The sequence below is a fragment of the Numida meleagris genome, chromosome 12 (genome assembly GCF_002078875.1).
Source record: "Numida meleagris isolate 19003 breed g44 Domestic line chromosome 12, NumMel1.0, whole genome shotgun sequence".
NCBI classification, from domain to species: Eukaryota; Metazoa; Chordata; class Aves; order Galliformes; family Numididae; genus Numida; species Numida meleagris.
Window position 1 is genome coordinate 12379857 of NC_034420.1, and position 24045 is coordinate 12403901.

Genomic DNA, 24045 nt, shown 5'->3' on the forward strand with positions numbered 1-24045 from the left:
TTCTCCCCCACCAGCGCTATTTATAGGCAGAGCTGTACCACAATCTGCCAGCGCATAAATCACAGCGTGGCTGCTGCAGAGCTCAACATGAGACCGGTGACCTGGCACAAGGGCTAAAATAAACGCTGCTGGGACCACAGCAGCACTCGAGGGATAGGGAGCTCATGTTTTGATAAAGCAGCACAACAGCGGGGTCCTGCGCACATTGAAATGAATGTCTCCACGGAAGCGTGCTGGAAAAGGCACCGTGTCCCCTCCTGCTAGGTCTCCCAGCAGGGCTCAGCCTGGAGGGTATAAACTCCGTGTATACTCCCCATATACTTCGTGTATGGGGAAGGGTCAGCCAAAATCCCAGGACACAGCCTCAGATGGTGTGTGAGCAAAAAAACAGATCCCCCAGCTCCTCCACCTTGCTGCAGTGTGAAGGAAAGGAACCCACCTTCCTTCAAAGGGCCAAACAGCTGGGGAGAAGCCAAACAAAGCAGACAGAACCATCCTCAGGGACCAGCATCCTCTCACTCAGCATGCTCTGAAGTAGAGATGACTCCTGACTCCTCTATCTTTCAATAACCCTACAGCACATCTCAGTACCACTTTCTCCTTAACCCTTTTGGCCTCTCAGTTGGCATCAGCCTTGCTCCCACCTTGGATGAGCAGAGCGAGGGCTTTCAGACGAAATTCTGCATTGCTGTGACCCATGGAGCCGCCATTCAGCCTCAGCTCCAGTGCAAGGATCAGAAAAATGGAAAGGGAAACATAACCGAGGGAAGCAGGGTGCTGTTCTCAGAACAAAAGCAACTGCCTCAAAACTTACATCGTCCCTAAAAGGCCATTAAAACCGCTTCGCTTTGCGTTGAGAACACACCGAAGAGCCTCCAAACACCCGCAGCAAACGGCTCATCCCGCCGTGAGCCGAAGCCGAGAGAGTTCCGAAGCACCGGGGCAGGCACGGGCAGCGCGCACCCGGCGGAGCCTCCCCGGGCCCCGGGGGCGCTGTGCGGAGCTGAGCTCAGAGCCCGGCCCGCCCCTTCCTCCGCGCCGCCAGCCGGGAGCCGCGCCGCGCCGCGCCATGCCGGTGGGTGCGGGCTGCTGGGTGCGGGCCGGGCGGCCGGGTGGGCTGCGGGCGGCTGGGGGGCTGCGAAGGGCCGGGGAGCTGCAGCCAACGCGGCGAGCTCCAACGTGCAGCGGGGCTTGGGCACCGCCGGGTCCTTCCTTCCCGCTTACCGTGAGCTTATCAAAACATCAAGGAAATGCCAGTTCCGCTTGAAAGTGGTAATAAATGGTAATGCTGAGCGCCGTGGCCCTGCTCAGTTCCGGACTGATCCGTGCTGTGACAATGGTAGGGGGCGAAAGGCGGTTCGGAGTAAAAAGATCGATGCATTGCGGGTAGGAAACACAAAGCAGCCTTGCTTTTCTTTTTTAAGGAAAGTCGGGTAAAGGAGATTTGGGTCCGTCTGGTGCCGAAGGCTGAGCACGATGGTCGGTGTTAGGACTAAGCACATGTGCGTTGCCCAGTGCCTTGCAAGTACTGCGGGTATCGGTGGGGAGCAGTCCTCAAACTGTTACTTTCGTCGTGTTTTTATGAGTTTGTGATGTTGGGGCCCAGAGGCATAAGAATAGGATGGGCAAGCATCAAACACATTGCAGAGCAAGGCAGGAGGCTTGCTTCTCGTGGGCTGTGCATGGTACATGGGATGGGTCCAACACAACCCCTAGAGAGCTGCACTGGCCCTGGAGGTGTCCTGCTTCCAGTGCATGGTTGGACCAGGCAGTCTCCATCATGGCACGTTTGGACATTTTGGCTGAGGAAGATTGGAGCCATCCTCCCCAAGGCCAAAGGAGAATGTAGAGGATGGTAGTGGCTGCTCCTGACCCCTCGTCTGTCTTCTTGCAGAAACACGAGTTCTTCGTGGACATGACCTGCGAAGGCTGCTCCAATGCGGTCACCCGTGTCCTGCACAGACTGGGAGGTGAGTCGAGCTGTGGGGTGCGTGACTACTCTGGGGCCAAGCATCACTGCCCCGGGGTCCTCTGTTTTAAACAGGAAGCAATGTGGGTAGCAGCTGGAAGTGTCTGGGTGGAAACCTCTGTGCCTCATCGCTCTGCTTTGGGCTGTTGGGGATGCAGGAGGCTTCAAGAACTAGGTGGCTCGGTGCGCCACCAGGGCCTCATTCTGACCCTGCCAGGAGCTGCACCCCTGCTCAGGGTGGCTGGGCAGAAGAAGAGGAAGTAGATGTCCTGCTGCTGGTACCTGTGCTGCTTCCCTGGATGTGTCATTGGCATCCAAATGCAGAGCAGTCATGGTGAAGAGCTGCTGAGCAGAGCGTTTGGTGGTTGCTTGCACAGCCTGTTTTTTCTAAACCTGGAAAATTATAACTTATGTCTCCTCTGTGCTGAGATCAGCAAGAGAGCAGGATCTGGCCTGCACTCACCAGTTATGAGGACTTGTCATCTTGCTCACCCATCCTCACCGACTGGGAACAGCTCTCAGTCACCAAGCTGAAGGCTGTGAGAATTCTTCAGGACCCCATTACCAGTTTATGGTGATTCCAGTTCCTCTGTGTGTGGTTTTCAGCACCTCTGTCCAAATTCAGCCTTGTGGGATGGAACAGCAGAGCTGCCAAAGCTGTTACATACCTACAAGTTTTCTGGCACTATATGGTTGGGTAGAAGCTTTGTTGAGTTCTCACTGGTTTGAGAGTGGCTTACCTTTATTCACCAGTGGGATATCCCCATGGAAGGTGTCTTGTGCTTCCTCCTGCTTACTCACCTTCCTCCTGCCAGACCCCATCTTAACCTCTATGCCATCTCCTTCATTAGTGCCCATCCATGTCGAACCTCAGCACAGAGTGAGCTGGCTGGAGACTATAGTGCTTGATTTAAACTGCTCATTCTGGTTAGTGCATATGATTGTGCTAGTCTAATAAAGCCCCCCAGTAGCTATTGTGCCTAATGCACATCTCTAGGCAATCTGGCTTCCTTTGTACCAGTGCTGGTGGGACCCCACCCTGTGCTGACTGGTCACAGAATAGAAGTTTGCTGACAAGAGGCATGTGCAATTGACTTGGTGGCCTTGGGAGCACAAATGCATGAAAGTGAGCTTTTCCCTGCTCTCATGCTATTTGGTTGCTTCTAACTAAGCAAAATGTTTTTCCTTTCCTTCTAGGTGTCCAGTTTGATATTGACCTGCCCAACAAGAAGGTGTACATTGAGTCAGAACACAATGTTGACACCCTATTGGAAACCCTGAAGAAGACTGGAAAGAGCGCATCCTACCTGGGGGAGAAGTCCATGCAATAGCCTGCTGTGAGGAGGCTAGGTATATACTAGGTGTATAGAAACATTGAAGAGGTCTGAGCTTGTTCCAGCTCTCCCAGTAAACCAGACTGTTTCCTGGGAAGCACAGAGGAGGAGAGACTTGCAGGTCCAGCTTCAGCAATCCCCTTGTACTGGAGAAGCAGCTGGAGTACATGTAGCCAGCACCATTTCTGTTTGGGACTCCTTAGCTCCTCTGCAAAGCCCATAGAATCCCAACCATGGCTGCAGTGTATGCAGCCAAAGAAGAACTATGGCATCTGATAATTTGAGAGGTTTTGACTGATACTTGTATGGTCTAATTGCATGGAGATGTATAGCACAGCCTCTGTGCAACTACCAGGTGAACCTAGAGTTTACCAGAGCATATCATGCATGAAAACAAACCCCACAGACATGAGTAAAATGACCAGAGAGAGAGACCAAAAATACTAGGAACAGTAATAGGAGAGAAAGACAGCTGCAAGTAGGTGCTGCAGGGAGTTGTTTGTTAGCAAAGGAACCTCCAGCTTCTTATCCTGTTGGTATTGCAGTTACATCCTCCAGTAAACAAGGGTAGAAAGGAGCAGCACTCTGCTGCTCTTACAGGCATGAAATGCTGGTTTCCAGATTGACTCCCGGTTCTTTCAGCCCCTGGCCAATTGGACATCTATCTCAAAGACAACCTGATTGTTGCAGCCTGTGGATTTTCCTAGAGCCCGAGCACAATGCTGACATGCACCCTCCTTACCATGCAAGGTTTTTGCAGACAGGCTTTAATTTCAGCAGAAAAGAATGAAGTGGGAGGAGAGGGTTGCCCACTCACTGCACATGCTGCTCTTTAGTGTCCAGGATTGTAATGCAGCATCTCTTAAAAGCTTGGTTCTGTACTGCAGCTTTCTAATGCAATGGCATCATTTTAAAATGGTCTGACTTGATCTTCCAAATACCCAGCACAGATGCACCAAGATCAGTTCATGCTGATTTAGTTCCCAATCAGTGAGTTGAAGTGGAGGTTTAAACCAGCAGGAATTAAAATGATAGAAGAAGAAGCTGAACTGATAGTAATACATGCATGCAGTGTATCTGCACTGTTTAGTAGACTGACTTAACAGATTAAAAGATCTGCAATTTGTATCAAATGAGCATGCTTGCAATACTTCTAAGAAGTTTCTTTAAATCCTGGCTTTAATCAAATAACATTGCTGTTTAAAAGAGAGAGAGGGAAGCACGCTCTGAATTGATCGGTGCCTCAAACAGTTTCCAGCACACAGTATTGACTGCAGGAGCCGCTCTCCGTTTGCAGGAGGACCTATGAACTGCATCTGAAACACCTGCAGAGATGAAGCATTACCCTTTCCTTTGACTTGTGACCAGCAGAGGGCATCTTTGCATAACTTTATCTCCTCCGTGCCTCTGCTTTTTTTTTTTTTTTTCTCCCCCCATTTATTTATTTATTCATTTATTTATTGATTTATTGCAGGAGCTCAAAACCTGACCAGCAAAAAGATGGCTTAAGCTGTTTGCATATCTCCCACCTTGCTCCGCCATTTGACCTTTGCTACCCTGCCAGATGCTGGAAAGGAGAGGGCTGGCAGGAGGAGACAGCTGCGTTTGGGCTTTAAAAGTGGACAAATCTAGAGAAGGAGGTTATATGCTGTTTCTAGTCCCACAGTAAATCGAGGTGCTGCTTCTATCTTTCAGCATGTGTCTGTGTGTCCTGTGTGTCTTTATGTGATTTTCTGTACAAATGGCTGTTAAGGATGAGAAACTACCCGTCAGATGCAAGGCAGGTCTGAGGAAATTGCACCTATCTTTAGAAGCTGACTGCAGCCTCTGCCTGAGGGACGTGCCTCAGGAAAACAGAGCTGGAGGTCACTTAGATTCAAGGAATCTGTGGCGGATGTCTGTTTCCGTCATAGAACACACTAGCTTTCCATTCAGAATGGGAAGAAGGAACTTTTGCAGAGTGGGTGCTGTAGGTCAGGGATAACCAAGTGTCCTCTTGGGCCGCAGGAGGCCACTAGGTAGAAATCACTGGAGCCCAGCAACACGATTCAGCTGAAGGGCCAACTACATTGCAGGCAGGAGCAGGGGACACAGACTCGGTGCTAGTCCAGTGCTTTTTAGGTCAATGCACAACCATAGGAGTGTGAGGAATCATTCTGGATCCTGGGCCCAGCTCAGCACACCTGGATCAATCCCTCCACCTTCTTGCCTCCTTCCGTGCGTACTTACCAAACAGGTAGCAGCGTCACAGGGCCCTGATGCTGGGCAGGATCCCCACGTGCAACAAACACAGGAGAAGAATGCCCATGCTGATAGGATGGAGGAAGCATGGGGATGTGGGATTCTCTCTTATGGACTACCCTGTTGCTTGGTCCAGCTTCCATCCATTTAATTCAGGTCTCTCAGCCCACTGAAGCGATTGTCCACTGTCGTTTCACTCAGAGGGTGTCTTCCATGTCTACCAGCTTCCTGTGGCTTATCTGCAGACAGGAAAACCAGCGGAAGTTGGGAGGAAGTGGTTACTTTATATTTAGGAGATATTTCACACTTGTACATTGAGGTTACATTAGCCACTGTTGCAACCTGATCTTTTCCTGGAGAGCTTCAGTCCTTCAAAGTCCTCCTTGACCACTGATGTAAAGCACAATTAACTGCTGTAGATGCACTTCCAGGGGCTGCAGACATTTCAAGCAAGACATTGATGAACCTTTTTATTACTTTTTAATATAAGGGAAGCTCAATGATAAAAGTAACATCACTGCATCATTTTCTTGCATTTTCTGAGCTGGTGTTTTTGCCAATATTAGTTAATTATTGCTTTCAGCTTCCTCCCAGACACAGCCAGCCCATCACTGGCATCTATTTGCAGCTCTGCTCCAGTGGCTGTGTGCTGGGGCAGGGTGTGTGCCATTAGCTTGGCACAGAGCTGAGTGGCACACTGTGGCACTGCTGTGCCCGGAGCCAGCCGTCCTTGTGCACACAGGGAAGTAACTCCCAGTCTGGAAACTGGAAACCAAGCTGCTCGTCCTTGATGTCTGGGCTGTAGCTTACGCTGTCCGCGCTCCCCTGGCTTACTGTTCTCCCCACTGCTGAACTGGCTGTTTTGCTTGAAATGTGCTTATCTCTGAGCCAGACAAGCAGAGGTTTCTGCCCTCCACCAACTGGGAGGCTCCTTCAGATGCCTGAAGCTTCAGCATCCACATGCAGGACTGCAGCCTCCCAGACCTCCCCGGGGATGTCTTTGCTTTCCTATGGATGCTCTTTGTATGTGTGTGCATGGCTTTTGGGCTTCCAAAGCTGTATGGCTCATGGTGTTTGCTGTCCCTGCTCTGCTGGCCCTGTTTCTAACAGGCACATTAGGGAGAACACTGAACAACAGTGGTTCCTATTAGACCAGGGCTGGTGGATGAGCCTAAGCTGCTGCTTGTTTTCTCCATCACAGCCTAGCAGGATAGCATCTCCTGTGTTCCCGCATCAACCTTGCAAGCTTATCAGGGAACAGGGCGTTTCAGCCAGGCTGGCCAGTCTGCAGAACGCTCTCTGCCTTCCTTCGTCTCACTGGGATAAGATAAGGTGTCTGCAGGAAGATTACCTGCCGGTGTCCTGCCTCCAGGGAGTGCAGTGTGCATCTCCAAGGCCACAGGCATGCAGCCGGAGATGGGTGATAACACTCTGTGTCACCTTGCTTAGGTCTGCAGGGGACATCTCTAACCGCGGCACCAGTAAGAGCTGGGCAAACCCAGATGGATGGGCTGCAGCAGTGCTGTAGTGCCGCTGTGCTCCTGGGAGGCATTTTTCACCCTGTGTTACCTTCCTTCCCCTTTTTAAACCAAAATCTTATTTCAGTGGAAACATCTACAGCTTCCTAACTCAGTCCTGTATCCACAGAAGTAGAAGCTGCCTTGGTTACCCCAGCACTGCCTTAAGCACCACTGGCTTTTTGGTGCTTTCTAATTACCAGCTGACTGACAGGATATGATTTTAGCCCAAGGAGAGGTTGGACTCAGCTGAACCTCCCATTAAATGAGAGAATCTCCAAAATAGCCCCACAGGCTGCAGAAAGCAGGCGAGGGATGGGAGATCCCCCTCGGTTCCTGCACACGGCGATCCCTGATGGCTTGGAAAAAAACAACCCTGTCCTGAAAGACAGGGATTTTCTAAAAAAAAAAAGGGGGGGGCGGGGGGGAAGAAAAGAAAAAACAAACAAATAAAAAACAAGCTTAATTAGGGATTTCAAGAGCAGGAAGTGTGCACATGTGTGCTAGCCAGAGCACAAATATTTTCTTTCAGTGCTGCTGTCTCAAAGGGTTCAGCAAGGCGATGGAGGCTGGGTTACAGAGCGAGGGTGGCAAACAGTGCCCACCCCTCCGGAAGGCAGCGGGCACAGGGCACTGCTGTTCTGCATCCTTCCCACTGCTCTAGCCTTGGCTTTATCCTCTCGCAGTATATACTGAAGCTATTCACCCATTTGGCTGAAAGCAGATGAGGAGGGAGAGAAAACAAAGTCAAATGAGAGGGAGAAAGGCAGCTTTTGTGCTGCATGTGTTTGCAAAAAAACAGCCCAAGCCCCTTTAGGACTAAGGTATAATTTATTGGGCTCTGGCGAGTGGAGTTTCCCAGCCCTGCAGCCGTTGCAGGTGGTGGCACTGGGGACAGGTAGGGAGGCAGCGCATAGGGCACGGTGCAAGATCCCCAGTTTGCTGCCCTGTCCTGCTGTTGTCCCCTTCTGACTCCTACCCAAGGGCTGCTGGGTGCTGCTGGCTGCGGCCCAGCTTTGTCCTTGCTGGTCCAGTGTTGAGTGCTGTGTTGAGATGCTGCAGCGTGTCTGAGTTTCCCACGGAACACAGCTGTGAGGGAATTCCCAGGACAGGGCCACCTCTCAGCCCATCAGGGACTGGCTCTCCCATTTCCAACAGATGGATGAGAAAATGTTGAAACAACAAATGCAGCCCGTTCCCTGGTGAGTGAAAGAGAGATGCTTGAATGCAGCAGGAATCCACTGTGTCCGAATGCACTCAGCTGAGCTAAATCCCCGCTCTGAAGCTGCTGCTCAGCCGTGGATGGAGCTTGGCCCACAGAAGCCAGTGTCAGCATGGAGCACAATGCCCAGCAATCATAACAGGGACTGCTGGCTTAATCTCTTGCACATAGCTTTAAATAATAATAATAGTGCAGTGCTGGCATCAGAAGGCTGCATGGGACAGGGTACTGCTGGGGCACTCACTGCAGTGCCCATAGAGGTGGGGCTGGGCACTGATTGCAGGGAGCCCTTTCCCGCATGGTTGGGCTGAAGCATTGGTCCATTGTTTCTTCCAAGGGACACTGCGGCCCTGGGGCTGCTGTTCCTGTGCTGAGCACCACGCTGGCTCCCATCTTCAGTGCGTGAGCCCCAGTGCAGGGCTGCAGACCCACAACCAGCTCCCAGGGTCCTTGGATTTTGCCTCACTTTGTGTGTTAGCTGAGCTGGTGGGGTTTAGTTCTTTAGATTGTCTCCAAAAAGGCATAGGGAAAAGAGCTTGGGGTCTCCCTTAGTGAAGAAAACCCCGATACCATCACTTGCATCCATATTCCCCTTTGTTTTTTCCTCCCCGGTGGTGCTGGACACTGCTCCCCTCCCAGCAGCAGCCAGCAAAGCGGGCAGCTCAGTGGGAAGCATCCAATTTCCAGGGCAACCAGCACAGGACTGAGTCCAGAGCTGTCCTCGGCACACAGTGCCGCCGTTATTCCTCCCTGGTTTCCTCTTCGTTTGCTTTCTTAATTCAGCTTTTCCTCTGCCAGGGGAGAAGCTAAGAAAGCAGAGATGTGGCACATCCAGAGCTCTCCCTGTGGCCTTCCAACCACTGGGGGATTTTCAGCTTTCCAGTTTCAGGAGCAGCCCTCTGAGCTCGCCCTGCCCTGAGGTTGGCATATGTCAAAGTTACAGTAAGAACACAAAGCTGAGGAAGCCAAGAGGCCAGCTCTGACTCCTTAAGTCTCCCCACCAAGGGCCCATGCATGATGACAGCACCACGCACCCCAGATAAGGGTCACCCAGGGCCACCCCCTCCACAAACCTCCTGGGGACAGCAGGAGCTGTGGGACAGAAGGCTGGAAGGGCCACGTTCTGACAGAGGGAGCTGAGTAGGAACCACAACCACTTGTCATCTCCCTGCATAACAATGGGCAACCCAACCCAGGGCGGAGGGTTTCAAAATTCACCCCCAGAGGGGGAAAAAGGCAGAAAGCCTCCAACTCTTATTTGCAGATTTACGGTCCCGGTGGGGGAGCTGTACCATTCTCCATAGCACTCCCTGTTTCTAAGTCTGCGGATGAAGAGGAGTGTGAGCGGTAAAATTAAAGGACTGGGGGGTGTGATATCATCAATGCTCATTTCACTCCTCTGCAATTTTCTCACTGCTTTTTGCAGACTCTTGATATGATTAATGCTCGTTTGCAGTTGTAGCATCACAAAGGAAAGAGCCTATGGACCTCTCCAGGGCTCCTGCTGCAAGTAAAGACATTTTTCCATGAGGCTTTTTATTTCCCCTTAAGTGAGACATTTAAAGGGGAATTATCCATATCTAACGCTTTTATTTTTTTAAAGGATGCTTTCCACCCCCCTCCCCATCCTCTCAGACAGCTGCTGATAGAGCAACGCAGGGCACGGGGCAGCACTGTTAATTTTAGCAGAAGGTCCCAAGAGAGGGAGGCAGCCCCGGGCTGGGCAGGGGATGGAAAGTCACAGCACTCGCCCGCGGCCCCGCTGCTATTTTGGGGCTGACCACGTCCCATCTTGCCCGAGCCCACAGGCACGGAGTGGCCCTGGGTCCTCCCGCAGCCCCACTGCTGCAGCCAAACCCGAGCTGGGCAGTGGTTTTTGAAGGGAAGTAAACAGGTTTCGGGGCTAAACTGAACTCCCCAGAACTCATCACACTGGAGCAGTGATGAGATATTTTCTGCATATGCCCTCATATCCAGAACACAGCGTCCTGCTGTGTTTTCAGCCAGTGAAGGAGGTTGTGTCCACTCTAGTTTCTTTCACACTGAAAAGTGAAATCCTTACAAATCAGCTCGGGACAGATGACAGCCCTGCTGTCAGAAAGCATCTCCTTCTGTCTCTCCTACGCCATCTTTGCCAGTTTCTGAGCCCACCTGTGGCTGCCTTTTCCCTCTGTACAGGATCCTCCCAAATATGTCCTGCCAAAACCAATCCCATTTTGTCTCCTGCTTTAGCAGGTTTATGGAGCCTCCTGCATCTGGCAGCCCAGTGTGTTCATCTGGGACATCTCACGCCAGGGCTTGTCCTGAAGTGAGCTCGGCTCCAGCAGAAAGTGTCAGAGCAACAGATTGGAAGCTGCACCTTCCTGAGGTGTATGCGTGCACATGGGGTACCCCAGCACCCACCATGTGCCCTGCAGAGCCCCTTAAGAGGTGCCAGTGTGGAGGCGGCTGATCCGAGACCTTCCTGAACCCTTCAAGGGCAGCCTTTGGGGGCTCTGTGCAGCGTTTCCATGCCAAAGAGCTGCCCTGCAGCCCAGGAGCTTCCCTCTCCCTGTGCGTCCCAGGGGCTGGAAGGTGGATTCCTGTGCACTTCCTCAAGTAGCTCTATTCATAGCTCCAGGAGCTGCCAAGCCGCATCTGTCAGTCCCAGGAGGACTCAGGAGTGCAACTTAGGTAAACACTTGAAGCAAGGTGGGACTGCCTGCAGCCTCCAGCATTCGCTGCACTGCTCCTTCAGAAGCTTTATGGCACATTCTGCATATCACAGGTACTGAGCCAAGAAGTTGGGCCGAGCCTTCAGCCCGTAACCCAGGCACACAGCACTCCCGTGTTCAAGAAGAGATACAGACCGGTCCCCTGCAGCAAGCAAGTCCTTTTTGGAAGGGCAACCAGGCCCTTCGGATACTGGAGATACTGGGCTCATTGCAGGGGTACACAGAGCAAGGGGTGGAAGGCTCCTTCCCATGGGGGGAACCCACGCACACATCAGGAACACAGAGCTGCTGCGGGGCTGTGACTCACTGCAGAGCCATGCACAGCTGGGCTTCTCCTCCCCTCCCACAGGCCTCCGGCTGAAAACCTGCAGTGACAGCCCCTCCCCTCTCTCCATCTGACTCCAGCAGAGCCAGCACCCGCTCACCTGTGTCACCCTCTTGCAGAGCCCTCCAAGAACAGACACTGGGAGAAGCAGTGCTCCACACACACTCATTCACTCATCTTGCCCTCCCACCCCATCCTTCCCTGCTGCACCCCACGGCAGCAGCTCACAGCTGCGTGCCCCCAGCTCACTGCATGGTGATCTGTGATGGCTCAGTGAGTGACATTTCCACAGAGGTCCCAGGGCACCCTGCCTATCTGCATGCACTTTGGGTTCATTGTTTGGCAGTAGCATCCATTAATGCAGGAACACTCCTCTCCAAACACACTCCTTGGAGAGTTCTTCCCTTCCTACTCTTTGCTCTCCCTCCCAGGGCTGAGAGCAGGGAAGTCTGCTTGCACAGGCAGATCTGTGACTGCAGGGTTATGAATCCCTTTGTATCCTCTCCACTTGCTTTTCTCTCCTTCCCTTAGGGCAGAACTGCTCACCTCCTGGGGAGCCACAGGGTTCTCTGCACTGCTCCAGTCCAGATCTGCCCAGCAGGGCTTACAGCGGGATGAAGAAATTTGGATTTGGAACTGGGGTTAGCTTGAGTTCAGCCCTCAGCCCTGCAAACCTTTTGGCTTTGCTGCAAGCTTAGGTCAAGCCCCATGGGGTCTGCTTCTGTCTGCATTTCCAGTGGAGAAGTGTCAGGGCGCCGTGGGGTGCAGGAAGCACAGAGCAGGACCACGAGCTGGGCAAAGCATCAGGAGCACCACAAAGATGATGAGAAGCCTGGGCCACCTTCTGCTTGGTACCTGAGCTTCAGACACATCTGATGACCCTCAAGACATGTGAGGTCCACGCTTTCTCTTGGCAGCCTGACATCTCCATCTCCTCTCTGACAGCCCTGCTAAGCCTCGTGAATGCACAGAGGGCTTTTTTTTGCAAGCTCTCAGTCATTTCTGCAGCTCCTTAAAGCCTGAGGTCACAGAGCCAGCCAGCTGCTCCAGCTCTGCCTCCCAATCCCTGCCATTGCCCCAGGCTGGGCAGCGTGCCGCGCACGGACGCTCCCCCCATGTGCACAGTGGGTGGGGGTCCCATCCCTCCCCATAGCCAGGAGGACACTGGGACCCCTCATGCCAGCACACAGCGTTTCCAGAAGTGGCTGCACTGCTGCACCAGGCTTCTCATTGCTTTCTCCCAACCCCAGGGTTTAAGCCGCCACGTATGTAAAGAACCCTGATCCCTGTTATAATTATCTTCCTGGCACTGCCATTTGTCTGAGCTATTAGAAGAGGGTTTAGCTTTGGGCTGCAGTAAAGCGCACTGAGCAATTGCCACGTTGTCAGTTACAAAGACGTGGTTTCTTTTCTCTTGCTTTTTTTTTTTTCCCTCCCTAAAATTCTTTCCAGATGTCTCTTTTATTTTTTTTTCTTCCTCCGCAGAACTACCAACAGCTGTATGACTTCAATGCGAGCCGTGACTAATCCAGCGCAGAGAGCATTCAACTCCTCGGGTGTGGATCAGCCAAATGAAACTTGGATCCTGAGGATGTGTGACCTCTGGAGCTGCAGAACCTATGAGTGGCACTGAGCTGAGGAGCAGAAGGTGCTCCAGATGTGCTCGCCCCTATTAGAAGGACCCACGTGGCGTTAGACGCCATCACCAAGTGTCTTCCATTGGCACAGTGTGGTCCCTTTTGGGACATCCGTGTGGTGTCAGCAGCATCCATGCAGGAGCCAGGGAAGGCTTTTGGGCAGCAAGCAGCCACATGAAGCAGGCTCCCTGTGCTCTTCCCTACCGCCTTCTCAGGATCCCAGCTGTGGATATTCCCCGTATCGCTGGGAAGTGGTGATGGTGACACAGCCCCCTCTGCTATCTCTTTTTTCCCCTCTATTTTTGTTCTATTTTTTGTTTTTCTTTGGCCGTATGGATGTTGCCGACATCTGCTCCTTTCACATGCAGCAGAAGTGCCATGAGGGCTGTGCTGACAATGAATTACAAATCACACAGTAACAGGCACTCTGCAAAGCCAGGAGCCAGCACCAGGAGCAGAGACAACTCTTCAGGGACACCCAAACTCCAGCAACCCGACAGCCTCCCTTCTTGACTGCTGCCTTTGCCTTGCAGTGCAGCACCACAGCCATGCTGTCTGTTGCAGTGAAATGCAAGGAGAGGGGTGCTGGGGGCTTCATCCTAAGCAGGAAGAACAGAAGGGCAAAGACAGCCCCGAAAGGTTTGGCTGTTTGGCTGCCTCTGGCTGGCCAGCTGCTCGGGCTGAGTAACGGTCTGTAAGGTCAAAATGCCAAGTGATGTCAGATTGAGCTGGCCTGCAAATTTCCAGGACAGGGGTTTTGCTCTTCTCCCAGCTGAGCACTTCCCTGCCCACTGGGAGCACGTCTCAGACACGCCATAACTCCCTGCACTCTGGAAAATGGGGATCATGCTTTCCTCCCCCTTCCCACAAGGCATTTCCTGACGGCAGCAGGGACACGGAGGAGCAAGGTCCCTTCTCCCTTCTTCTGCATCCTGAGGATGGAACCCACCGGCTCAGAGAGCAAACTACTGCAAAACAACAGCATTTTATGTTTTAATGCACGCCACGACGGTGCTAGGAGCTGCACAAACCGAGCAGCGACACGGCATTCCTCCGTGCCGCAGCCAGAGAACTGACAAACTCATCGCGGCAGTGTGCGTGCCAGCGGCCGTGCGTGGGGGGCTCAGGGTCCCTCCGGCCGCTTGACTTCTTTGGCCTGCCCTGCGCTCGGGGCCGTGCCTCTGCCCGCACTCGGGGCTGGGAGCAGCGAGAGGCAGCTGGGACAGCCCACCGCGGGGAGAGGGAGAGGAAGAGACCGATTTGGAAAGATAGCGAGGAGGAGGAGGAGGAGGAGGAGAGGAAACCCAGCCCACAATTTGCCTTCCTGCTGCCTCCTTCTAAAACCTGCAGACTCCTCCAGCCCTTCCCAGCGCCTGGAGTTCCTTCAACCCTGCTCGGGACTACGAGGTACGGCCGCAGCCCGGCTCCTAATCCGTTCCCCCCCTCCGCCCCGGCACTCAGCCCCGACCACCGCCGTGCGATGCCTTCGGGGACCCCTCCCGCCCCTTCTCTCGCTTCTCTTTGCAGCATCTCAGCTCTTGAACTGTCGCTCAGTTTCACAGCTAGACCCCCCGCTTTGCTGTCCCCTGGCCGCACAGCTCAGGCCGCTCCTAATTGCCGGACCTTATCCCTCTTTCCCCTCTGGGCTGTGGGTTTTTTCCTTACTGAGATGCGCTGGACCGAGGTCCGGGCACACAGAATCGGAAAATATCCCGAGTTGGAAGGGGCCCAGCAGGATAACCGACCTGCAGCAAATCAGCCCCAGCAACGAACCGCTCCCAGCGTGCGCGGTCCGGGCTGAGGCAGCGATGTCACTCACCGGGAGATCCGGGGGACGAACAAAAGAGCTCTCGCCTTTATCTCACTGCGGCCGCTCTCGTTTCTCCTGCGAAAACAGCAAAACAAGACACTCAGCTTTTTGTTCCGAGCAGACTTTGAAACCGTTTCGGGTCCCGCTGGCTGCCCTGCTTTGCTGAGCTCCAGCTGCTCAGCTGTCGGGGGTAGAGATGCGGGGGAGGAGGCAAAAAGCTTTTTTTTTTTTTTTTTGGCTTGGGAAAAAAAAAAAAGCTTTGATGGCTTGGGACCAGTCAGTCGCAACTCCCGTCCGGGCAGAAGAGCCGAGGACTCGCTTCCTTTAAAGGCAGCAGCCGCTCTCTGGGTGCGGTGACGCGCTCCGCAGCCTTAACTCCGCTCTTTGTGCCCCCGACGGAGGACGCTGTGCGGGGCGGGGGCTCGGCTCCCACCCCAGCGAGACACGGCGCTTTCGAGCTGCAGTGAAATCGGGGGCACCGGGGAAGTGAGCGGGGCACCGGGCGCTCGGTCACCGCCAGCCTGGGACAGCCCCAAACGCTCCGCCACCCCCTGAGCGGACAACGACAAACGGCGGCAGCCCGGCAGGGTGGGCCGGATGGGTTTTACGTGGAAATTAAAGGCTGTCGCGTAGTGCGCAGCTGCTGCAGCCCGGCTATTGTCTGCCACATAGGCAGGAGCGGGGATGCGGGCGGTGATGGGAGGGGGAAGAGCGGAGCAAACTTTTCAAACTTTCTGCAAGCCCCTCCTTCCTCAGCCCTCTGCTCTTCCATGACTCAGCCCCGGAGGAATGTCGGCTCCCATGGAAACCCCTCCTGGGTCCGCTGCTCGGATGGATGTCGGGGCTGTTATCGCGGCAGCGGCTGTGGCAGGGCGAGCCCGGGGAATGCTTTGAAGACGGTTCGCATTTTTTTTGCAGCGGATTTAGCAGAGGGTTTCTTTGCTCTCTGCTTTGTGGAGCTGCGCGTCAGTGAGAGATCGGCTTTCCGTGCTCCCCGGGAGCCGGAGGGACCCGCTCGCACCTGGCACAGCACTCGCTAGCAAAAGGAGAAGCTCAGGCAGGACAGCCAAAAACTGCATTACTTCCTCTTCCCAAGCGCAGTCTGCAAAGGGCACACCCGTGCTGGCAGCCCATATCTCACCCACGCTCTTCTCTTGGTGCTGCTTTTAACTGTTCCCCACTCTGGATGCAATTTGCAGCCAAGGCCAGCTGGGACAGCTCCAGGCCGGCACACAGCTGCGCCGGAGTGAGGGCTCTCACCCGGTTAGCAGTGAGCTCTGTGAAGATCTGCTGCATTTCCAAGTGCAGCTGCAGCACCTCACTAACCGTCTGCAAGGCTCGCGGGTTAACAGTGCAGCTGTGGGTGGCTGTGCCTTTAGTGACAGCGTGGGGAGATGCAGCGGGCAGGGCACGTGCAAGCACGTGCATGGGCTGAAGGGAATTTCTCTCGGCCCTGTGAGCTCACAGCCCGTGCATGAAGGTGAGGGGACCCTCTGCAGTGGCCACACTTTGTCACCAAGTGAGACGTGGGAGGGTTCTCGCCCTGCCATCACCCACCCCTGCTCACGGTGCTGAGAGGTGGCATTGGGCCTGGGGTCCTTGCCTGTCCTGTGCTTCAGGGAGGAGCTGTCAAAGTGGCCAAGCAGAGGCTCCTCCCCACGCTAACGTGGCATCCCGTGGGGCTTATGCAACTCTGGCCACGGCCAGTGCCACATGGACCACGTTCCTCCATCCCCTGCCCTCCTCCACCCACAGAGGCACTCCTGTGGGGTGGGAGGAGACAAACAAAACTGAGCAGACCCATCGAGAGGCATTTATGGGCGCCACAAGACCGTGTTTACACAGCAGCTGGGAGCTGAAGGCCCCACTTAGGATGCAAGTGGGGTCAAGCGCTGTCTGGGCCATGGGGACAGTGCACTGTCACCTCTTCCTTGCTTCCCCCATAAAACCCCATCAGAGCACAGGGAATATCGCTCCATAGCCCCTGCACACAGCTCCGAGCTCATCGTAGTTCCAGCTACCAGGGAGCAGCCTGGATGCTGTGCCAACCCCACACCTGTGTCAGCCCTCGTGTGCCATCATTGGCACAGAGCACTTTCTGCCTGGCATATTTCAGGAGGTTCTGGCTTCTTAGAAAGCACTGCCTCCTGTTGGTACCTGTTGGCTGGTAGCATCCTCTTGGACAGCAGGACCATGGCAGGCCCACAGGGAGGGCCACTTGCTCATTGATTTGCACAAGTGAGCCATGCTCTTCTGCCAGAGTGATGTCAAAGGCTCCTGAGCTGTTATTTCAGGAGTTTTGGCCACCAGGCATTCAGGAAAGGCCATGCCCTTGCAAAACAGTCAGGGTCTCACAAACGCTGCAATGTCCTCTGTGTGCAGCCTCTGACTCCAGGAAGATGTTGTTTTTCAAATAAACTTGTTTTCCTATCTCTGGCATGGAGCAGCTCAGCAAGTTGTTTGCTCAGACTCCTTCATGCTCCTTCTTCCTCCAAACACAACACCAGCAGCTCCAGCTGTCTGCTGGCTCCTAGCAAGCATGTAATTCCCTGACCCCGGCTCACTGCATGCTCAGACTTTGAAACTCAGTGTTTTAGGAGCTTGGGGAAAATGATCTGAGAGGGCCTTGGTCTGGGGTTCTTCTTCCACGTGCACATGCCATGGCCTCTCCTCCAGGCTGGGCTCTGCCCACGGAGCATCACTGAACCTCAGAGCACCTTCCAAGGCAAACAAGCCCCTTGGGAGAAGCCCAGGAGCAGCCTTTACAAGCCAGTGGACGGCAGCAAGGGAGGAAATGGCCACATTCAGTACTTTTCCACCTCTCCTCCCACCCTCCCAAAAGCCACCTCACCAAAGAGGGCAGAGCCAGCCAACTCAGCCAGGTCCTGGCAGAGCTCTCAGCAGCCTATCAAGCAAATAAAGGCAGGGGGCTGCCCCCAGCCCCATCTGTGCAGGTGGAGTGGAGGGGGCTGAGCAGAAGGGCAGCAGCGGGAGCCATGGCAGGAAGACAAACCTCAGTGGTGGTGGGAGCATCCCCACAATGGGTAGAAGGGAGCGGGCATCCCGCTGCCTCGCTGTTGGGTGTGGGATGCTGCTGGCATACCAAGCACCCAGCTAAGGGGCTTCATCCTTCCAAGCAGGAACCAGGGCGCACATAGGGTGAGCTCACAGCTGCAGCTCTGCTCCTGGCTGGGATCACAGCCCTCCAAAGCCAGTTTGGGACCTTCAGGTCTGAGCAGGAAAGAGAAAAATCATAAGAGACCCCAGCACTTGGGGTGCCAGAGATGGATGCCCAGTCCCTGCCACCCTACAGGTGTCTGAGTCCAAGTGGGAAGCATTTTTCTAAGGGATTTAATCCTCAAGCAGCCTGCCTCTCTGTCTCCTCTTTCCTTCCTCCCCTTTCCTCTGAATGATGAATAAAATGTGGACAGTTTCACTGCCTGTTCCTGGGGCTCTCATCAGAGGCTTTCAGCACTTGTTTTTTTTGTCTGAAATAATTCCTGTGAAGGAAAGGGAAACAGCCATCTTGGTGCAATTCTTCTAATGCATTCTGGAAAGTGATGGAAATCTAAACCCTCACCTTCTCACTTTGCAAAATAAAAAGAATTTGTCTCAGAAACGGTATTTGGCTTAAGGTCTCAGCTAGAAAAGCCAGGATGTGGGGCTGTAGCATAGACCAGACAAGGCAGGAAATGGAACAAGCACCTTCCTCTGTGTGTCTGACTGCCAGCTGTGAGCTCAACCCAGAGCTGAAAGGCACAGGGAGCTGCAGTGCCCTCCTTGCTCATCCCTCCTCTTCCTCTCCTTTATTCAGGATTTGCTGAAAGATGAGAGCCTGGATTTTCTTCCTTGTCTGCCTGGCAGGCAAAGCCCTAGCAGCTCCGGTGAGTAGTGGAACCTCACTCTCTGCTGCACCTAACAGGGATGCATTGGACTCCCAGTGTATCCATTGGGGATTTTCTTTTACAATGAATAAAACTGGGACCCCCCTATGGGAAGCACAGAGCAGCTTAACCCTCTCCTATAGTCTCCTTAGTATGGGGGGGATGGAAATCCAAGAGTGACCCTGCCACCTGCGCTGGGGTGTCACCTGTTGGGATCTTTGTCCCCACAGTCCCCAGCTCATGGTCCTTTTTCCCTGCAGCAAGAGGCTCTGCCTGATGAGACGGAGGTGATTGAAGACCTCACCACAGAGGTAGGTGACCACGCGGCTCCCCATCACCCATCCCTCATGGCACACACTGCCCTGGCAAGAGAAAAAGACTCAGAAACCTTTCCTTGGGGTGCTATGGGAATTCCCCACAGTGGCAATGAGCGGTGTTTCTCGAGTTTCTTCCTCCAGGCATCAGTATTTGCCTGGAAGAAGTCCTTGCATCAGCTCTTCCAAAGCACAGGGCAGGGAGAGCCGTGCACACCCCATGGACATGCTGCCCTTTTTTGCAGGGGCCTGTGGGGGCCAACCCTGTCCAGGTGGAGGTGGGAGAGTTCGAGGAACCTACAGAAGATGTAGAGGAGATCGTCGCAGAGAGTGAGTCACTCTTCCCATGCCCCACAGCTTTTGCCCTCTGGCAGGAAGAGATTCCATCCCTTCCTAGGGTAGGAGACACACAGCCACCCCAAAGAAGCCCAGGAAAAGCCTGAGCGAGAGGCTCTGTTTCTCTGGGTGGGGAGAGCACAGGGCAGGTTCTGACTTTACTCTTTGTCCTGTCCCAGATCCCTGCCAGAACCACCACTGCAAGCACGGCAAGGTGTGCGAGGTGGATGACAACAACTCACCCATGTGCGTGTGCCAGGACCCCTCCAGCTGCCCGGCCACCTCCGGTGTCTTCGAGAAGGTGAGGGCAGAAGCTGGGTGATGGGTGAGAACAGGGAGGGGGACCCCCCCTGAAGGGACACAGCTGGCTCCAGAGATGGCAGGTTCCATTGTCCACCCCAGGGAAGAAGTCACGTTTCTCTTTTGGAGGCTCTCACGCAGCATCTCCCCATCCTGTGCAGGTCTGTGGCACCGACAACAAGACCTACGACTCCTCCTGCCACTTCTTTGCCACCAAGTGCACCTTGGAGGGAACCAAGAAGGGACACAAGCTGCACCTGGACTACATCGGGCCTTGCAAATGTAAGCAGGGACATTGCCTTAGATAAGGGGATGGCTAACCTGAGCATGGCCCCTTAGCCTGGGGATTAAGGAACAGCAGAGGTCCAGGCAGGCTCAGGGACAGGGAGGGAAGATGCTGACCGCTGTGTATGGCTTCCAGTCATCCCTGCCTGCCTGGACACTGAGCTGACAGAGTTCCCCCTGCGCATGCGGGACTGGCTGAAGAACGTGCTGATCACCCTGTACGAGCGCGACGAGGACAACAACCTGCTGACTGAGAAGCAGAAGCTCAAGGTGAGGGCTTGGGGAGGGAACCCAGCACAGGGGGGACCAGGACCCCAGACTCACATGCACCTGCACACCAAAACCATGACATCGCTCCCAAACACTACACCAAACCCTGGGCCCTACAGCTCCCTCCATGCTCCCAGTGAGCTCCCTCTCAAAATGTTGGCACCCCACGTGCAGCCTCACTAGAGAACCCCCTCATGCCCCACTCCCCGCTGACAAAGGCCCCCATCTCTCCTATGACAGGTGAAGAAGATCCACGAGAACGAGAAGCGCCTGGAGGCCGGTGACCACACCGTGGAGCTGCTGGCCCGCGACTTTGAGAAGAACTACAACATGTACATCTTCCCCGTGCACTGGCAGTTTGGGCAGCTGGACCAGCACCCCATCGATGGGTGAGTGTCAGCAGAGCAGGATGGGCCCCCGGCACCTCTCCCTGCCCAAGGTGGTTTGGTGGCAGCAGGAGTCAGGGCAAGCTGGAGGTGTGACATGAGCATTATGGAGAACAAGAGCTGCACGCATCTGGCAGGGTCTGGGGTGAAGCTGGGGAAGAGGCAGCTTCACCTTCTGCCAACAGCTCTGCTGCAGAAAGAGGGGCCCCAGCTGCTCCCAGCTCCATTGGGTGGAGTTTCTGCATTCTTAGATTTACTGCTGGGTGATAGTTCCCAAAAACATCTTCATCCAAAGGCCTCGGGGATAACTTCACAGCTGAAAGAGCAGCTGCTGGCTTAGCCGTGAGCTGGACATGTGTCTGAGAGCGATTGCACACACAGCCCCATGGAGGGGGCAGCCAGTGAGAACCTCAGTCACAGGCTCTTTAATAACTAGCACAACCAGCTGCAAAACCAGACACATCTGTGACCTCCACTGTGCTCAGTGGTGGGCACTGGGAGGGCACTAGGAGAGCAGCTTGAAGCAGAGGGAGGGCAGAGGTCCCACAGCAGGTGATGGGATACTGACTGCACGGAAACCTTGGCAGGTACCTGTCCCACACCGAGCTGGCCCCGCTCCGTGCCCCACTCATCCCCATGGAGCACTGCACCACCCGCTTCTTTGAGGCCTGCGACTTGGACAATGACAAGTACATCGCCCTGGAGGAGTGGGCCAGCTGCTTTGGCATTAAGGAGCGTAAGTACCTGCCTGAAGACCCCTTCCAAAAATCCCCACTGGGATGAAGCAATGGTCCCTGGGGGTGGAATGTAGAGAAGTGGGGAGGGCATGCAGGAGTGACCCCATGGCATCTTGGTGCAGGGCAGCATCGCCCTCTAACCTCAGCTCTCTTTTCCTTCCACAGAGGACATAGACAAGGATCTGGTGATCTAAAGCCCCAGCTTCCTCCTCTGCTGCCAACTTTGTCTTGTTTTAACCTTCCCACTTCCTTCGGTTTTTGAACCGCTTTTGTTTTGTTTTGTTTTCCCTGGGAACAAGGTGCTAATATAGGTCTAAACATATGTAGTATCGGTGCTAAGAGAAATAACAGTCCTTCATAGCCTAACCTGTTACCACTAGATTACCCACCGGCTGTTTCCATGTGCTCTGACCAGCCCTCTCTCTCCAATGTGTCTTCACAATCGACCAACCCTGTTCCTGTCCTAAATATCTGCTCCATCTCTGTATCCGCTCTCGGTCCGACTCCTGTTAACTCCTGACTATCGGCACACACTGCCTGCATGCAGGGAAGGCAGAGCCAGAGGACGTGGGAAATGGGGCTTTCTGAGCAGAGCAGCTGCGGGTGACACCGTGGCCACCTGGCTCATGGGATGGGCCATAGAGAGGGGTGAGGAAGGTGTAGAAAGGCGGGATGTTGTTTTGCTTTGTGGTCCTTCCCCCCCCCCCCCCCCATAAGTTTCATTCCCAGGGCTTGAATTTAACAACCATCGGGCACCAAAACAAAGGGCTAATCCAAGAAACAAGCGGGGAAGCGCACAAAAATGAAAACAAACACGAATACATCCCATCCTGTAAAACCCCCTCGAAAAAATAAAGGTTTGAAAGTGCTACGTGCTTTGCCATTACTCACTGGTTGTACTGCAGTTGTGTTTTCTGTGCTGCAAGGGGCGATGCGGACATGGGTGCTCGCGGATGGCCTCGCTCTCGTGATTCTGCTGTAGCTGAGATAAGGCTCTCAGCTCTCCCACGTCATGGTGTCCTCGAGCACTTCCCACCTCTGCTTTGGTCATTCTTAAATTCCAGCCCTGTTCTCCCAGGGGAGCTGCGTGTGCCACACACACTCCGTGCACTGTTTCCTCCCGGTGTGGATTTCTGGGTTGAGGGATGGGCTGGAGGGAAAGGAGAAGGTATTTGGATTTTGCTTGATAGAAAGAGTTCTGATGGGAGCAAAGGGGTGGTTAAGGCTCACAGGTTGAGTACTCTTTTTTTTTTTTAACCTCTGAATGTTCCCTTGCCTTATATTATTACATTTCTGCCACAGTGTGTGCAACCCAATGAGTCTCTGTAATAAAAAAATACTGATTTGAAACAGTGACACTGAATGAGCTTGCGGCGTCCCTCTTTCTTCCCACCCCAAGTTGGGAGGAGGGGGGGTTTACAGGGTTTACACACAGATCCCACAGAGAATAACACTTCCACACATCTCATGTTTGAGCTCCACGATCCCAAAGGCGCTGAATATTCAGGGTATTCATCCAGATAGCAATAGGACAAGAGGGAACGGCCTCAAGTTGCACCGGGAGGTTCTGGCTGGATATTAGGAGAAATGTCTTCTCCAAGGGAGCGGTGATGCAGCAGCACAGGCTGCCCGGGGAGGCGGTGGGGTCACCATCCCTGGGGGTGTGCAAGAGCCACGGAGATGCGGCACTGAGGGACATGGTCTAGAGCAGTCACAGGCAGTTGGACCTGATGATCTTAGTGGTCTTTCCAACCTTAACGACTCTGTGATTTGGAATACCTGTGGTGAATGCTCAGTTCCCTCGACCCAACAATCTCCAAGAAGGCATCAATGGGAAAATTACGTTTTGGGAAGGAAGATGGGCTCAGTGTCAAGCTTCGTGCCAAGGCTGAGAAGAACTACATGGGCTGTGGCACACAGCTGCACTGAGCTGAAGGGCTGCAGCACCAGGGAGCTTTGCAGAGTGCAACATTAATAGAGGACTTTGGGAGGCGCTAAGTAATTGCCAAATAGTTGTGCTTGGGACAAGGGACACCCCTGCTGGCTATGCATGTAACAATGGGAAACTGAAACAGATTGTCCTGGAAATTGACATGCCAGCTGCTAGGAAAAGTGCAAAGCTGCAACAGTAGAAAATAAACACCGCCAATTGCACAGGCTAAAAATATCCATGTGGCAAAGAGTTCGGCTGTGACATCCCTGTGCAGCTCATCCCCAAGCACAATGCGCTCAGACAGGTGCTGTAGGGTCAGCGTGCAGGTGGGGATGGCTGCCTGCGCAGCCTCCTGCTCCAGAGACATGGATGCACTCCTTCCAGCCACAGCTCCTGTGCAAGGGAAAGCATCCCAGCCCTTTCCAAAAATCACAGCGAGCTGGCTAAGTCAGCAGCTCCACCAGCAGAACCAATTCTCACCACTCAGGGAGGAGGAGGGATCCATCTCCAGAGCTGTGTGCCATCTAAGGGGACGATGCTCATGTCCCAGCAGCTTGGCAGAGCCCAAAGGATCCAACTCAACGCAGCTGTCCTGGCTGCAAGGCAGCATCAAAGCCATCTCAGGAGGTTGCAGCTGGGCTGCTCTTAACCCTTAAAAGCTTATAGCCTGAAGTATCAGGTTGCTGGACTTGCACTGCCTTGGGGCAAATGCCATACATGGGGTTACATCGGGACTTGAGGAATAAACTGGCCTTTTTAAGCTTTCAGACCCAGACGGTGGATGAGAACAGCCACCTCCCTGTTACAGCCGAAATCGAGCCTCTCAGTGCC

The 24045-nt window shown here is 53.9% G+C and overlaps 2 protein-coding genes and 1 long non-coding RNA gene across 4 annotated transcripts; 2 read left to right on the plus strand and 1 right to left on the minus strand.

Annotated features, from left to right (window-relative positions):
• ATOX1 (antioxidant 1 copper chaperone) lies at window positions 957-4997 on the plus strand. Of its 2 annotated transcripts, none has more exons than XM_021410143.1 (4): window positions 957-1075; window positions 1895-1970; window positions 3167-3319; window positions 4778-4997. In XM_021410143.1, exons 1-3 carry the CDS (start codon window positions 1070-1072, stop codon window positions 3298-3300), a joined length of 216 nt encoding a protein of 71 aa, XP_021265818.1. In that variant the 5' UTR covers window positions 957-1069; the 3' UTR covers window positions 3301-3319; window positions 4778-4997. The 2 variants fall into 2 exon arrangements, with proteins under 2 accessions (XP_021265818.1, XP_021265816.1); XM_021410141.1 differs by lacking the exon at window positions 957-1075 and adding an exon at window positions 1224-1339.
• LOC110405340 lies at window positions 7874-14991 on the minus strand. The gene is made up of 2 exons (XR_002442828.1): window positions 14779-14991; window positions 7874-8260 (listed from the first exon to the last, which is right to left on the minus strand). It is a non-coding gene; the product is annotated as an uncharacterized LOC110405340 (long non-coding RNA).
• On the plus strand, window positions 14210-22637 carry SPARC (secreted protein acidic and cysteine rich). The gene is made up of 10 exons (XM_021410560.1): window positions 14210-14366; window positions 18584-18653; window positions 18914-18964; window positions 19213-19297; window positions 19483-19604; window positions 19765-19885; window positions 20025-20158; window positions 20399-20547; window positions 21132-21280; window positions 21447-22637. Exons 2-10 carry the CDS (start codon window positions 18597-18599, stop codon window positions 21473-21475), a joined length of 897 nt encoding a protein of 298 aa, XP_021266235.1. The 5' UTR covers window positions 14210-14366; window positions 18584-18596; the 3' UTR covers window positions 21476-22637.

What these genes read in the sequence shown, in the direction of transcription:
- ATOX1 (XM_021410141.1), top strand. Translation starts at nt 1,280, where the DNA reads ATGGTAATGCTGAGCGCCGTGGCCCTGCTCAGTTCCGGACTGATCCGT. An exon ending in TGATCCGTGCTGTGACAATG is followed by an intron (nt 1,340 to 1,894) that starts GTAGGGGGCGAA and finishes GTCTTCTTGCAG; the next exon opens with AAACACGAGTTCTTCGTGGA. An exon ending in TGTCCTGCACAGACTGGGAG is followed by an intron (nt 1,971 to 3,166) that starts GTGAGTCGAGCT and finishes CTTTCCTTCTAG; the next exon opens with GTGTCCAGTTTGATATTGAC.
- SPARC (XM_021410560.1), top strand. Translation starts at nt 18,597, where the DNA reads ATGAGAGCCTGGATTTTCTTCCTTGTCTGCCTGGCAGGCAAAGCCCTA. An exon ending in CTACATCGGGCCTTGCAAAT is followed by an intron (nt 19,886 to 20,024) that starts GTAAGCAGGGAC and finishes TATGGCTTCCAG; the next exon opens with TCATCCCTGCCTGCCTGGAC. An exon ending in GACCAGCACCCCATCGATGG is followed by an intron (nt 20,548 to 21,131) that starts GTGAGTGTCAGC and finishes AAACCTTGGCAG; the next exon opens with GTACCTGTCCCACACCGAGC.